Source organism: Anas acuta, chromosome 2 (assembly GCF_963932015.1).
Source record: "Anas acuta chromosome 2, bAnaAcu1.1, whole genome shotgun sequence".
Lineage (NCBI taxonomy): Eukaryota > Metazoa > Chordata > Aves > Anseriformes > Anatidae > Anas > Anas acuta.
Genome location: NC_088980.1, coordinates 31479016 through 31496277, shown reverse-complemented (window position 1 = coordinate 31496277; position 17262 = coordinate 31479016). Strand labels below are relative to the sequence as shown.

Sequence of the window (17262 nt, the reverse complement as noted above, 5' to 3'; positions counted from 1 at the left end):
AGAATAGAATGTAACTTAAAATCAGTATTAATAGCAATGAACAGCAAATAGGCCACCAATAGCTAGCCACAGATCTCAAAACAGAAAATGCTTACCTTATTTTTAGCAGCATCTATGCAGAGATCTATTCCTGTCTCAGTACAGCTGAATTACAAATTTACTGTTCACAAGGCAACAAATACAGAAGCCTTTCAACTGCTAGTTGTGGCTCACTGTTTACAATGTTTATTAACAAACTCATTTTCATGCGATTATCAAATGAAAATACTAATTCCATGGGCAAATACACACTTGTTCACCACTCTAAATTATACACATTGTATTTGCATCTTATATTCAGAGAAGTGCAAAGTCCACAGTGACATAAATAACAATAGTTTTGTAAACTTTCAGATGACCAGTTCTCAAAAAATATTACTGTATGATAACGTATCTTTTTGTACACTGCCGAAATCGAACATTTTGCAGTAAAAGAACATGCATTTCAGCTACATTCAAGTGATTATTTTATTACCATATATTATGTCTTACAAACTTTATTGAAGGTCAGCAACAGCGCTACAAAACCATACCTTAAAGCAAAAGATGTACTGCATGGTATGTGCAGGCATAGCAAATGAAAGATAAGAACTGGAAAGTAAAACAAGCTAAGAAAACTTGTACAAAAGTTGATAGTAATACTGTCTAACATGGGGTTAATATCTTACTTATAACAGACCTGAAGGGCTACTAGAGATCCAATTTAGAAACATCTGTGCACTGTAGGTACAGTTTGGTGCAGATCAAGAGTGCACTAATGCAGTCAATGTTGTACACATAAGATAATGCAAAAAAAAAAGCTGATATGCATATAAACAACTAATTTGTTTACAGTAAGTAAGGCAGCACAATTGTAGTACTGCATCCTTGGCACTTAGTGAAAGGACATGTATTTGGTTTAACTAAATTCATAAACAGAACATACACTGGTTTGTAAGATGTAAAACATACATTATCCCTTTGAACCTTCTGGTTTTACAGCATTACTTTTCTTTCCTAATTTTCAAGTTCAAATTCAAACATACACTAACTACATATGGAAGACGTTTCAGATATTGGCTTAAAACAAGACCTTACATAAAAAAAAGTGACAGGATGACCAATTAATTCAAAAGACATTAACTAAAGCTTAGTGATGTCTTGTGTTGAAAACAAAATCTGAAACGTTTATAAAATAATAAAAAAAAGCAACCTCGTATTACAACCCACAATCTCTTTATGGGCTTTTCCCAAATAGTAATTGCTTCCTTAATGTCCCTTTCAAATATGGCAATTTCACTTAGAAAAACTGAAGTCAGTCATCTGAAAAGTTGTAACTGAACTACGTTTGGCCTAGGATATTATATCACAGAATCGAAGACTTGTTCTTCCTTGAAGCAAACACGTTACATCTAAGAATGAAGAATTCCAACCTGAAGTGATTGTCCTTGTATTAAATGATATTAACAACTAATTGGAGGGAGCTGATTTACTTTTGCCTGCTTTAAACTGGCTACATTGCCATTTTATATTATATATAACAAATGTAATAAAATTGTTCTTAACATGTAATGATGTAACACTTTAAAATTAACTGGTTTAAAATATGTTACAAAGACATTTTATTATATATGAACTATACAACACGCAAGAATACAGAAATATTTTGAACATACACACATTTCTGTATTTTCATGTAGACTATTATTTTGCACCAAACATTGGTGTCTAAAGTTCTAACAATCCTCTCTGATAAAAAGAAAAACAAAAACCAGAATGATGTTTTGCCTGTGTTTTTTTTTTTCCTCCTGAAAATAAAGCTTATTACAAGCAGAATTTCTTCAACGACTTTTTGTTTCTTTTTCCAATTTTATATTTTGCACAAAGCTTTTAAAATGGATCCACATACATTAAAAGAATAACCTCTCAGTCCTTTGCAGTGCAATTTGCTAGGGATAAAGTTTAAACCAAAACTGACCCCTTCCCACTATGAACATTGAAAGCTGCAGTCAAAGTGTCAATACAACTTGCTATTGAGACTCCTTTCCCCCTTGTTTAAAATGCAAACCTTTTCAATATCCATTTTAATGAAAGTATTTGCATAGAGCAGCCTTGTATTATTTCTAAAGAACATTATGAGTGTTTTAACACAAGATAAGGCACATGTTTTTCAGCATTAATAATCTAAAACTAATCCTGAGGAACTGCTCCTCCCCCTCAGCAAAATCTGCTTTTTAATATACCCTGTATTACCTGAAGAAAGCAGAAAAGCAGTATAGAATAAACCAAAACTCTTTAGCTGAACTAAGTTCAGAACATTTAATAGCTCCAGATAATAGTGTAACAAATCCACAGATAAAGAATTAAGACATACTCTAAACAAATTATCTTTAGGGAAGAAAAAAAAAAGGTACAGCCAGTAGCACTGTAGATGTTAGATAAAAGTTCACATAATACAGATGACATTTATAGTGAGTTTTGCTAAAATAAGCTCCTGTCAGAAACAAGGTAGCTAAATTGTGAGGCACTTAAGGTTGACGAGAAAAGGAGGAATGCAAGGGATCTGTTTCATAGAAAACCTGAAGTTGCATATCATATCATTGTATTAAGCCTTCTATTAAAGTGCTAGAAATGGAGACTTAAAACAAAATGTTTTAAATATAAAATAAGTGATTAAAGAGCTTAGTATGCATTAAATTAAGTGCTTTTGATTCTCATGAATTCAGAGCGTTTTAATATATATATATTTTTAAATAAAGTTTGGAAATAATCCAAGTGTGAAATCATCTTCCTTGTGCCATTGATGCTATTTGTAAAGTGCCCAATTATTTTTCTTAACAACAAAACCATTTGCCTTATCTTATGTTGTATAGCATGACATAGTCTGTAATACATATGTAATCCATACTGGAACAACACAGTCAATCTGATGGAAAACAGCACATGCATACGTTTAGTCAAGAGTTTTAATTCCACCTGTCACCCTAAGAAGTTAGGGCCTTGGATTACATAGCCACCAGCATATAGTGCAACCAACCTCAAATTTTCAAAATGTAATTTAGCTGTTCAAGTCCAATGGTCAAAGATAGACTTATAGAGCTTTTCCTCAGAGCAGCCTGATGCCCAGACAAAGTCACAGATGGAGCTCTAGATCTGAATTACATAAATCCACTAGATGCCAAATCTGAGAAGGATCTGGGTTCTGTTGGATGATGAAGAGGCTGAAGATGTGTGGCAGTCTGTGCATTACTGATCACATCTAACTGAGAGGGATATGCTTCATTTACATTTCCTCCATTGAAACCGTTTTGAAACTGGTAGGAAAAAAGACAATATAAATGGTTAATATGGGAAACCAATTTTATTTCTTTTTAAATCTGCCTAAACGCACAGTTTTCATAAGATCATATTAAAATATAATGAGTATCTTCAATTATTTTAATTTTTTTGGGGGGGGGGCGGGCAGGGGCTGATGAATGACAAAAACATAATTTGTATCAAAGTAGGGTCTGAATCACCAGTGAAACCAACCTTGCTGATGTCACTGAGAGTCCCACTTCAGGCCAAGGGAAAGAAACACCATCATTATCTAAAGCATAATAGAGTTTCCATTTGTAGAAAGTACAGTCTGAGTAATCTTAAGTTCCACATCCAGCTGTCACATTTTAGAAGCAACCTATTTACATATTTTCATGTCTGCAATGGGATCCAGACTTTACAGCTCTTCCAGGAATGCATATTCAGTCCTATTTGTAAGTGTACTGCATTCAATCCATGAGCTGAGCTATCTTAGGGTGGGCTTTTTTAACAAATGGTCTTCATATTGACAACATCAAATAAGAGTAATGAATGGATTTCATCAGTCTTGACATAAATTGTTCATAGGATTATTTTAACCATCTGATGTAATGCTTACCGTCATGCTCTGGAAAACTAATTTTATCTACAAAATACTCCATTCAGTCATGCAAAGAAAATAAAAACAAAATATTTTAAACATTTCCATCATCTCTTTGGGAGTAGCTTATATTGGAAGTATTCATTCATTCAACGTTTGTCCTTAAAACATATTATATATTCTCTCATTCATCTATCAAGATATGCTGATTTTGTGGAAACTTTTTTTTTCCTGCTAGGCAAACACTGAAATTTGACAAACCACGCAGTTGTTGTTCTAAAATTCCTAATGACTATTCTACAACCATGTGGATTTGGCTTTAAATCAAAGATGCCATACTAACAATGATGGATACACGAACGAACTAGGATAAATTCTGGAAGAAGATGATATCATTATGTTTTATAAGACGAGTGAAAGGCTTTTAGTGATGGAGACTACAGTGGTTACTATCCTACCATGAATGCACGAGTTCAAAGAAGGAGTTAATTTTGGTAGAACAGATTAATTACAAGTTAGGCAGAAGGTCAAGGCAGATGATCACAACAGACCCTTCTGGCTTTCTAATCCTGCTGTCTTTTTGTGTAGAAATCGATGGGAGGTAGGAGGCTGCTGAAAGGACAGCAATCCCTGCTGGCATAGTAGACGTCCGTACTCTCTCCAGCCTGTGGCTGATGTCAGCAGGCCAAATCCAGCCACGCAGAATGCCCTGCTTTGGTTTGGCTGTGTGACTGCAACTCCAACAGTAACACCCAGTATCAGCTTACTTACAGCCTTACTGAAGTTACCAGCAGCCAATAAAGTCAAACCTTAATAATTTTATTACCGTAATAGCGACACCTTCTCTCTACTTACAATAAATAAACACATTTTATTTGCCATCATGGCTTTGGCACAGATATTTTAAAAGACTACAACTTAAGTGCAGTAGCTATACTTCCGAATTACTAATTTCAATGAGTTCACTTATTTTAAAGTTCTCTTAACTCCTCTTATATCTCTGCAATACAAGTATACATCATAAACATGGTTATTTTCCTTCCAGCAATTACATTTCTAAGTAAAATGAATAAGTTTTTTTTATATTAAAACAGTTCTCAACATAACATCTTTACTTACGTAGAGCCTTCCTTTGCCCTCAGTCCATAAATATGTTAATTGACAGGTGTGAATAGAGATCGAAAGTGAGTACAGTCTGATACAAGAGGCCTTTGGTTGGTTGGTTGTGTTTTGTTCTTGTTTCAATGTGAACAGTATGCATTAGTATAGGCTGCAAAAAGACACTGCTACTTGGTTTAGGAGCAAGCAGTCTCTTCCTCCCAGCCACCAACACTCATTGGCATAAGTAAGTTGTGGACCCACTAGGACTTGGAAATGGCTTTCAGCTATCTCTGATCACTCTTTTACAAAAAAGGGAAGGGGCAATAAGCCTTCCTTATCAAGCAGTGTGTTGCTCTTTTAAGCTAATTTGGACAAATGTCCAGCACTTCTCTTCAGATGTAAACAGGAACTGACAAGGAGCTAAATGATGTTACAGCGTAACAGCAGTTCTGCATTAGGCTTCTGCTTATGCAATGCCATCCAGATCCATTCAGCATGGGTATACCATAGCAAAAGGGGCTTAATTTGCCTCTGAACAACTTAAGTAAGGCTACGTTTTCACAAAGTAGCCTTTGTTCATGTTTTTATGACAACCAAGCTAAAAGCAATGTTACTATGGTAGCACAACATTCCCGTAAATACAACGTAAAAGAAATTCATTTATTGCATTTAGAGATGCTGTCTTAGTCATTAGTCAAACTTTTTACAGATAGAGAAGATAAAGTAATCGAGAAAAGAACAAAAAGGGAGCATAACAAAAATAATTAAGGCAGCATAACAAAATAATCAATCAAATAAATATATTTTAAACCAACCATTAGAAAGGAGGAAATTGAATTGCTGAGGTGCTGGCTGTTCGAAACCAATGGGCCACACCAGTACAGCTTTTGGGGAAAGGACATTTCTATCCTATTACAGGAATAAACTTTGATGATCTTGAAAATGCTTTACATCCCTGTTATCAAGCACTATGCAGGTTTATTAACACTGACCACAGCCATGCAACAAACAGCCAAGTGCTGTGCAAGCCTGTGCCTGCAGTTTGCCAAAGTAACATCATGCTATTTCAGCCCTCGGACACTTGCTGAACTGTTTTAGCTCAATTTCTGTAATTCTGCAATTACATTTTTCCACTAGTGAAACAGTTTAAAAGGATGTTTTGTACTTGTACTGAGCATACCAAAAAAAATGGATATGTTCTACTCGCATTCCTCACCTCTGGCTTGTGTAGGTTAAAATGCCAATTAATACTTTAATTCTGTAAATGCTTATGCACATGCACAAGCATTTACAGCAGGATCAGTACTTTAGAACACAAACTCACTGAAGTCCAAAAAAGAATTGTGGCTCTGTACTTGAGCATCATAACAGAAATAAATGGTACAATTTAAAGGACTTCAACAAAGGTTATTCAAAATCAGGAACTGCCTTAATAACTGATTTATCTTTTATTTTTAAGTTAATTTTACCTATGAAGAACCGTGCTTAAAATTGAAATCTGTGCTAAAGAAAAGCTCCATTTTTCTACTGATATCATCCTTTTCCCCTAAAAATGTATAAGCCAATTCTAAGCTTATGACCTAATCTGTTGTGTTTTGTTTTGTTTTTTTGGCTCCCACTGGGAAAATTACTGGTAGGTACAATAGCCTAGTTCACTCACTCCTGCTTTAATACTGCCGAAGAGAACTACCAGGATGTGGATATATGTACACAAAAACTTGACCGAACGCAACCTTGTTCAGTCTAATGAACAACTACAGCAAAGACACTCACTCACTGCTAACACACCAGTTTCAAACTCAGTGAGATTCAAGTATGGCAAACACTGCATCCCAGGAGCCATTCAAACCCCATAAAAATGTGATTCAAGCAATATAACAATGTTGCTTACCATACCTTGTTCAACAATGTTTGTTGACTTGCCATCATAGGATCATATTGCATTTGATCCATGCAGCTGGGCTGTGCTTCTTGCGTGCACTGGTACATAGAAACAGCACCTGCATAGCACGTTTGAGGAGTTAGCATAACCGACTCAGAGTTTATCCCACAATCATGATTTTCAGGGACCTGCTGCAAACAACCGAGAAAATCTTCCAAGTTGGAAGAAGCAGAGTACGTTGATCTCTCAAAACTTGCTACAGGGAAATTCATTTGGGAAAAATTAGAAAGCTGCGGCATCATTGCTGTGGGTTGCTTATAAGGAACAAACTCTTGCCTACATGCATAAGGTGAAGTGTTTACTTCTGATTTGTAAGAAAACTCAGGAGTTGTGGCATGCATGCCAGAGAATACATATTGCTGGGGCTGCTGCTGTGAGCAGCTAAGAGGCATGCTGGTGCCAGAGTTCCAATTTGTTAGCATCCCGTTGACTTGCATATGTTTCATCTTCTGACAGAGCTGCTGCTGCTGCTGTTGCTGCTGCTGCTGTTGCTGCTGCTCCATGAGCTGCTTCCGATGCTCATGAATTTGATGCTGATCTAATTCTTGCTGTACCAAGCAATTGGCATTCTGGACCACAGGTTGCTGCTGGTTACAGCCTGAATATAAGAAGTCAGACTTATTTAAGGAATCCTGAACATAAGTCAGGATTTCATCAGTTATGTCTATGTCCCCAATATCATCCATACCAGATAATTCAGTTTTAAAAAAATCCTCATCCTGCTGAATGTACTTTAGATCTTCAAAGTCAATACCAAGATTTTTCATGATGCTGTACAAATCACTGGTTTTGTTATCTTGAAAGAGTGCCGCACTGTCTTCAGGAAGCAGCACACTACTGTCCTGGGAACACTCAGTTAGTTCCTGTTTGAGGATGCTGTGATTTCCAGCAGGCAGGAAACTATCTGTCCAGTCACTGCTTACAACACTGCCCAGTTCGTCCCTGCTGTCTGTGAAGAAGTTCCTCTCAAAGGAAAGTTTGTGTGATGCTGGAGGACAAAGATACACAGACTCGTCTTGCCTTAACATGGCACCTAGAATGGAGTTTGGATCCACAGAATCACCGTGTAGCGTAGCTTTACCTCCTTTTCCCGTTGTGGCCTTATTCCTTGGCTGAGAAGCATCCATAAGGCTTGACATTGGGAAAGTTACCTCATATAAAACAGCCTCACCCGTGGCAAACATGAAGGGCAGTTTCATGTTACGTTTCCGTAGATGTTCTGCCCCTTCTTCGTCTCTGAAAGTAAATCAATATATAACACAATACTGCAGTACTCAACAGTTACAGTAATCTTTTTGTCTCCTGGAATTAATAAATAAATATCGAAGGCATTTTTCAAATTCCTAGCTATTTCAGCTCAACTTGGCTGACTTAAACCAAGAGGCAGATTATGAAATAAAGAGCTTATGACTGTAATATGACCTTTACATACTACATTGTAATTAAATCTAGATAGCATACACCATTTGCTGTGCATTAGGGGCTGAAATAAACATAAATGGGCTTTGTTCCATATGTTATGTTTTTCTTGACATGGCAAGTAATCATTTTACAAACTCTTTGGGAAAATTCGTTTAACCTGTATAATAATGCTAAATTCCATATTATATGGAACTCGATTAAGCACCATAAATTACAAAATATATAAATTCTTTATGCTTTTTGTTGTTTCCCCTACAAAACTGCAGCTGGATTTTTGAAGGTAAACAAGAGTGATCAAAAATGCTCAGTTTCTGAAGAATACTGCTTTATACTTTATACTGCTTTATGATGACTCACGTAAGAGGTCTTTGCGTGGCAATGATGTAATCTGGTCTTCCATTTTTGTACACAAGTCGCGCATTTGCCTGTACCCAGGCCCACCGATTTTCTTTGGTTAGAAGCCTGAAGACAGTCATTCCACTTTCACCTGTCTTCATCACTAAAATTGAAGAGCAAACATACCATTTACTGTCAAGTGAAGAAAAATAGGAAAACCTAGCTTGTCATGAGAATAATCCCATCTGTAGAGCAATTTACAATTTTAGGTCCTTGTTTACCTATTTCTGTACAACACTAATGTATTCCTAGTGCAATGGGATGATCGATCACTTTTCAAGGTATCTTTTACCCATAAAATAAAAGCCAAAATTACAAGTAATTGTAAGATATCCACTACAGACAGGCAACATCCTATATAGAGCCTCATCTATTATTTCTGCAATAATAGAGACTATTAAAAGTGTAGATGACAAAAGTGTAAATCTCTTTTACAGCTGAGAAGTGACTACTGTTTTATAAATTAGAAAACTTTGAGTTAGCCCTGTACTAGAGCTATGCTAGCCTCCGTTATATGTTAGCTCTGAATCAAATTCTTTCACATTTTGACTGGTTAATACTTCAAAATCCATTTTACACTCCCGTTTTCACTTTACTAGCAATGCTTCATAAACATACTATTGTTTTCGTTATACATTGCTGAAACTACTGTCTTTGTAGACAGAAAAATCAAATAAAAATAGTGGAAAAGTTCACAAATCCTAACCAAAAGTAAACTTTGGTAAAAGACTATTCTTTATGTATTTATTTTTAAACTTAGCATCAGATATTGAGAAAAAAAAAAAAAAAAACATTTCTAAGACAAAGTTTCCAAACTAAGTTTCCAACCAATCTTATTTTGGAATTTTTTTATTCCTTAAAACAAACAAACAAAACAAGTGAAAGGCAACAGTGACTGAGCTATCCCTGAAATACAAAATGTGCTTAATAAAGGTTAAGAATTAACCTCCTGAAGGGATTTAATTAATTGTATACATGGGGACTAAAGAACTAAAACAGTTTTCCAAGAGAAGACAGTAGAAGAGAAGCATCAAAATCTCTTGAAGATGTTTCTGTAACTTTGAAAGAGAACTATGTTACACCTAATAAAAAAGGGAAGAAAGAAGTCTACCAAATGGTTACTTATCAGTCACTTTCTCCTCATACTGTTATTTATATCAAATCAAGCTACCAGGGCTCAGTAACAGAATATTTTTCTCTTTAAAATCTTACATTTCTAAGGAAAGTTATCTTTGAAATAGTCTCTTTGCCCAAATTAAGTTGTTGAAATAGCAGAAGTCTGACTGAGCACAGAAGGAAGTGAGAGAGCAAGATGTGACAGAAACTGGAATACACAACCTAAAAGGCTCTAGATAGGAATATTAAATATTTCCTTGTCCAGTATAAATTCTTATAGGAAGGGAAAGATCACATAAGATGAATAGTATTCTTTTTGTTAATAACTGCATAAGTTTAAGAGTCTTTCATAATATTTTTCAGTGTAAATATAATCCAAGCATTGATTTTTAACAGCCTTTCTTAGGGAATGGAGCTTACTTCGGACATGATTTTCAGCACAATAAAGCATATCAGCTGCATGAACAAACTGGTATCCCGTTCCTCTCATACACAGCTCTGCTTCAGTGTATCCCAGGACAATCTTTCCTCTGGAAGGTAAAAAGAATAAAAAATAAAAAAACTTGCAACACTGCTGATGAACCATCTCACAGAAGGAATGCCAAGCAAGTTAATTGTGGCTTGAACATCTCAGACATAAATGCTAACTACTTTTTTTTTGTAGTATCAGTCATTTGTTGAGACATTTCTAATAAAAATACATTTAACAAATTAACAGTTAACAAAAGTTAACTTATACTAGTCCCCCAAGTTGGCTTCAGTTACTAGAAACCATTTCTCTGAACTTACTAGTAGGGCTGAAGAGAAAAACAATAATGGATCCTAAACAATCATCAGTATTTACTGAAACAGTAACTAGCTATACATTTCAAATTCACTTTTGAAATGTTTCTCATCAGCATATGGGTAGAGTGCTATAATTTATACTTACTTTGCATCACAGCCCGTAGGTGTGAAATCCAGCTTGTGTTTTGTTCTGAAGATGAAGTTTTTGGTTCGTATCTCAAGGATAGATGGTGGCTGCAGGGGAGTAGCTACTGCAAACAACGCTAGCTGAGGAGACAAAGTAGTGCCATCCTTCCCTTTCTTGTTTTGTCCATGGAGAAACTTTAACCGTCCTTGAAAATTCATTGCCTTAAGATGACAAAAAAAAAATAACTGTTAGTAACTGTTACATGTTGGAGGTATTTAAGAGTCAGATATTTTTGTTATGATGTAAAATATATCCTTTGTTTTATAACCTATTAGATTCAAGCTTTGTATCACGCCATACACAAAAGTTAGCTAACAAGTACTGAGTACTGCTGTTATAACCCTGAACATATAACCTAGAGATCTAATAACCAGTAAACTCTCTAAAAAAAGAAATAATGAGAAGGCTGCTTTATGAAATAAATACATGCAAAAGCAAATGCCAGTTGGATCTTCTAATATTCCAATGAACATATCATTATACATATATGCAATTAACATAACTTCTTATGAATTCTTCTCAGTCACAAGGGCTTATTCATATTTCACAGAGAAAACCGAGCCATGAGAAATGAGAGAACTTGCCCCTAGTTCTAACAACACATCAAATGGGAACCCAGGAATACAGTCCCTACTTGTCATTTAGTATCGCTAACTGGAATATGCTGGTTCAAGCACTCAGATATCAATAGAAAGTTAAATAAAGTAAGTTGCTGTACATATTGTAAGCATAATGTAGATTACAGCATGTGTGAAAGTTTTTACATAACTCCATACTCACCAGGAACCCAGATGAATTATCCAGGAGGCATCGTAACCTGCAGATGAAATTCCTTTCCATAAAGGAAGAATTCTCTGGAGGAAGTTGGTCTGGGTTATAATAGGTTGCTGGCTGTGAAAAGCCATTATCTCCTACAGGAAAGGATTATTTATAAAGATTATTTTTAGAAGAACACCTAGTGAAGGCTATCTATAACAAATCATCTTCCGCCTCATAAACAAAGCCTTAGGTCGTGACCTGAGCAAGAACAATGTAAACTGGAAACGTTCTCAGAACTTCTACCAGTTACAATGCTAGGTTAAGCATCAGTTCTTCTAATGAGATTATGTTTTATAGGTTAGAGTATTTTAAAACTGTATGCAACTTTAAAAAAATAATTATTATTTTAGTCAATAATCTAGATTCTGAATCAGTTGCAGAAAGCAGAATGACCAGAGAGTACAGTCCCAATGCTGCAATGGCACAATCTTCAAATGTGAAAAGTCAGCATTTTCAGCCATAATAAGTAATTTGAGTATTCAAAAGGTCAGTAAGATAGTATCAAAGATGGTATGTGAAACCATTGCTGTCCATACAGCTAGGTGAAAGCCATCAGTAGCAATAAATAAAAAGAAGCACCTTTAGAGATTTACTACAATAAATCAATCTGAGCAACTTTTTCAGAAGATGTCAAAAAATAACAACAACAAAAAAAGCTAATATTTTACTACTAAATAGTGAAAACATTTCTTCTGAGTTGTCGATCATGAAAATGATGTAGGCTCTCCAAAGCCTCCACAACCTCGAGTACTAGGATAGCAACCTGACAGTCTTCTACCACTTTACAATAAGCATGTGCTTATTCTAAAATAATAAGTGGGATTTAGGAAATAGACTTAAGCATTTAGAATATAAAGTAAAAACAGGAGGTAGATCAATAAACTGCTGATAGAATACATATGTTCTGCATGGGACCACATATACAGAGATACTAGAGCATGTCAACTTAAAGCAAATTTGGCAAAGTAATCTTGTTTACAATGCATATTAAAAGAACACAAAATGCTCTTTCCTAATTCAAACACACAGAAATTAAGAAAAAACAACAGTGTAAAAACATTGTTTTAGTGTGTTAAAACTCTGTAAATTTTAAAATCCTCTATATACTGTAAGAGAATTAATTACCATGTATGTAAAAAAGACCATCATAGAAAGAATCCAAACTGACCTTCTTGACTCGGAGGTAGAGTTGGAGGTAGCATGCCACTGGCTTACCAGACACATTATGTTCTCTGAAATACAATTCTGTCTTTTGGACAGCTGGAAAAACTTATGGATAGGCTAGCTGTTTTGCACAATGACAGATCAACCCCAAAGGAAAACAAATCATGACTAACTGCCAGTTCAGTTTACTCTACTATTAATTCAACGGACTGAATTGGAGTCAAATGAGATCACTGATGGCTCATCAAGAGGACATATAAATCCAACAAGAAAGCTGAGTCACCCAGCTCTTTAGACAACGGAATCAGGAGATTCCTTTTTTTCTGCTACACAAGGTCAATTTTTGATGAACAGACCTCCAACTACGGATGAAAAAAAAAAAAAAAAAGCACCGTAGCTAATAGTGAATATGAAAAGGGATGTGCTGAAATTACAGCCATCTGCAGAACTGCATGATAGCCAAGGCCACCATTTTGAGATGATCCTACAGATATTCACATTCAGGGTGTTTGCCACCTAACCTTGATACCAGAAAACAACATATTCCCTTATCATATGGATGGTTCTCAACAGACAAAAGCAAACTTACTTCCTTACTCCCTACTGCTGCAGTGATTGTTTTTTTTTGTTTGTTTGTTTTTTGTTTTGTTTTTTATTGATTTGCTTAATTGCTGGTGGGAATTTTCAATACTTCTGTCTTTGAGGTGGGGCTTCTCCAAGAGGTGCTGAAATGGGTTAGAAGCCTTCTGAAGAAGCAAGGATAACAAAGAAAGAGCAAAGAAGCAGCTTGCAAATTCCAGTTCCTTTTTCAAAAATGCAAACTCCAACACTGCTGAGAATCCCCGCAAACCCATTAGTGGAGGTCTCCTTGAAATAGTTAACACACTGTAGATACCAATATTTACTTTCCACAACTATTAGTACCAAGGAACCACCTAAAATACGTTTTCTTCCAAGTATTCCCAATATTTACATCCTTTTGCTATTGCCAGGACTTTACTCCTGCAGGGCCAGCGACAACTGAGAAAGACTCCAGCTAGTGAGGCAGAAAGCCTACAATCCCTGTGAGAAACTAGTATTAACAGTTGGTTATTGTCTATGTAAGAGCTGCCTGGAAAATCTAGTGGCCAGGCAGGGGCATGTTGAGAACCCTGAGTAGTTTAGGGTGCCTTAAAGGCTTTCTGTTTGTTCAGCAGATTCTTTCATGGAGATTAAGGGCATCTTCTTGAAGGGGATGTAGGGAAAGACTTAAATCATCAACAGCAGGCTCCTCAAAGGGCTCTGGTAAGTCCCCCGGCTCAGAGAAATCTTCTGGCTGAGGATTGCTTACTGAGAGGAGCCCTTGAAACCAAAATGCTGTGCAAGGCTTTCTGTGGGAAACCTCGGCAGTGCATAGGCATGCCCTTCAGCATTTCTGCTACTGAAGCAGCTCAGTGCTACTCGTTTGGTATGTACATGGCTAGCATTTGAATGCTAATACCTTATCTTAGTTCTCTTGAGTGTCTGTCAACTCCCTCAGTACAACAGGCAGTTCCCAAGAGGGAACAAGACTTTGGTGGAAGAAGCAACAATCTGTAGCTTGGAAGAGGGGGAAGGCACTCAAAATAGGAGTTTCTGATCCTTGTGGAAGGGAGAAGGCTTTAAGCCCAAGCCTCCTACATTTGTGAACAGAGTACTGTTGCACATTCCCAGGCAGACCTGAGGCAGAGAGGTCTTAGTGCCAGAACCTTGGAGAACTGACTTGCTGTAGGGAAGCGAAGAGTCTTACAGACCATTGCTTGGCAACTGAACTTTAAAAGCTAATCCAAACTTAATGCCCTGAAGGGGATATTTTGGACTGAAAAACCAGAATCTTGCAGACTTCACTGAGTTATGCCTTCCTATGCAGGGAGGCATAGGAACAGCTGAGGAAAACAGTGGTCTTGAGGCATACCAGAGCACTGAGTGGGAAGCATCCAGTCCGGGCTAACTGAAGCACAGCCACTTCCCAGACTGAGACTGAAATCTGTGATTAAGCCTGAGGACAATTATAATGTATCTATAAATAACTATGTAATGCTTGCTGGATACATTACAAAGGAAATGGATTAAATTAACAAAAACAGGGGGTAGGGGGAACAGGGGAAGTTCCTTGTGATCATAGCGTTATCCTCAGTTATAAATCTGAATTCAGTTTAAAAATCTTCAACAGCCTAACATTTTACACTACTGGAGGCATGAAAATAATTTAGCAGCTTTTAGTAAGCTAGTAACACAAAACAAACGTTTGTTTGTAGCGCTGCTCAGCATTTGGAGTACTCCCATCACTCAATAAAAAACGAGGCCTAGTCGGCCTAGTATTGTGCTTTTCAAACGCAACCTTCTGTAAATTCACATACACTTGCTTAATCTCCACAGAACACTACTTCACTCCGAGGTAAACAGTAAGCCACCACATAAAAACAGGAATCCTAAGTGCCAGCAGTTGTTTGCTAGGCTGAATTGCAGTATTAATTGTGTAGCATGTTTTCCCCTGGCTCATGTAGATTGACCTACAGATAGCTTAAGTGTTGACCGCTAAATGAGAAACTGAAAAGCACTGAGTTATGAGCCAAACAAGTAATATTAGCTGGTTTCTAAGAGTTTTTTTCTGTTAAATCCCAGTGTTCGTGATTTACTACTATAAAACATTAAATGGGAAATTGTTGCAGTTTTAAATCAAGTTGCTTTATAAGTGGTAAATTAAAAAAGAATATGGACTTTTTTTTTCTGGACTAAAAAACAACCTACAATCAAGTAACTTATAGTAACAGACCTTTACCTACATATTTAAACAGCTGTTGTGTGAAATTAAGCATTACAGTTGTCTCAACAGTTTTGTCATTATTATCAGGCAGGTTTACGCTTACGTTATTGCATGTAGCCATCTATAACAAGACATCTCTCTTCCAATATTTAGGTAACATATTTCTCCTTGATAGTTTCTCAATACAGCTGCTCACATAAGCATCAGTCATGATAACTTGTGACAACCTGAAACTCTAGCCAGCATAATACTTGGTCTTAAAGGCTCATCTATTTCATCTTTTATTCCCAGGAGAAGTAGTGGTCAGTGCAGCAGCTTACTTAGCATACTAGCAGATATGGAGGAGTAAAAGTCTTCCACAGCCAGGAATGCACTATTCCATATTAACATAATACTTTAACTAATATTCCTGGAATATATCTACCAGCCTGAAGAACTTCATACCCAATTGTCTGATGGTCTTCCTAAGCTAATAAATGTGCTGTCATGATCTATAATCAGGAACAGCAGATTTTAGAAATCCTCTTTTTTTTTTTTTTTTTTTTTTTTTTTAGAAAGAAAGCACTTTCCCATTCATACATTAATTAAAGATGAGGTATAACTGAAGATGAACACGGGAAAAACAAAACAAAACACATCTTCCTCATTTATTGTATCAACAAAAGAAACTGTTCACTTCTTACTCTTCTTACTGCCCTGTTTGCCACACAAACATGCAGGTTTCTATTTACCACTGTACATATATCAAACACGCATAACATTCATTTTTTTATGCCCCAAATCAAAGTCTTCCACTTCAGAGAAAAATTAGTATGTTTATGATGCTGTCCTATGGACAACAGTGCAATTTAAAGTGCACAAATAGCACTTCCCATTGTTGGCTAAACACATCCATAACATTTAAATAAATTTAAAATACATTATTCATTCTTTTGTTCATATAAAAGGATCCACACCTTTTTTTGCTTGTTTGTTTATGTAGACCCATTAAAAAAAAAATACTTGGACAGGCAAATATAAAAGTTAGCGGCATTCTCACCTTGTACACTTGGTCCAGAATCTGCAGACTGAGAAGGATTTAATGCCCAATGTAGCTGACGTTGAAACTCAGGTCTGTCTTCTGTGTGAATCAGTTCAAATACACTCTGGTGTATAATATCAGACTACATACATAAACGAAAAAAGAGGGAAGTAAAGAAGAATATGAAACTTCTCTGAGACTATGACGAGAATTGTCTGGTTGATAATAGTGCTATTGCCATAGCAATAAAAAACATATAGCATAAAAACATAATTTGCACACACATGGGAAAGCTTCCTGAAACAATTTTTAGCAGCACAAAGAAAGAATCAGTCACATCCATGACTGCAAACACAAAAAATAATAATAGAAAATATAGATATTACCTTCCAACCCCTCCCTCCCTTTTTTATTTTTAATTTTTAAAACCACTTGTTATCTATGCAAGCCTGGAACTATTATGCTTATGTTTTGTTTAAATCATTTCATTTTATGTACTTGTAAATAAAATAATTGCCAGCCAGTACTTTGACCTGACCCATTCCAGGTGCTGCAGGAATACAAAAGAAGTCAAAGTCCCCGAACAACAGAACTTTCAAAACTAAGC

General features: G+C 36.1%; 1 protein-coding gene across 2 annotated transcripts in view; it reads right to left on the bottom strand.

Moving 5' to 3' along the window:
- Window positions 1-489: 489 nt before the first annotated feature.
- Window positions 490-17262, bottom strand: part of AHR (aryl hydrocarbon receptor) — a 62834-nt gene continuing 46061 nt past the window's right edge. For both annotated transcript variants that reach the window (XM_068674110.1, XM_068674111.1), the window contains 7 exons: window positions 16674-16797; window positions 11647-11777; window positions 10825-11027; window positions 10314-10423; window positions 8739-8880; window positions 6914-8195; window positions 490-3332 (listed from right to left, as the gene is read on the bottom strand). In XM_068674110.1, coding sequence (XP_068530211.1) covers window positions 3177-3332; window positions 6914-8195; window positions 8739-8880; window positions 10314-10423; window positions 10825-11027; window positions 11647-11777; window positions 16674-16797 — 2148 coding nt within the window. In that variant the 3' untranslated portion in view covers window positions 490-3176. The remainder of the gene's footprint in view (window positions 3333-6913; window positions 8196-8738; window positions 8881-10313; window positions 10424-10824; window positions 11028-11646; window positions 11778-16673; window positions 16798-17262) is intronic.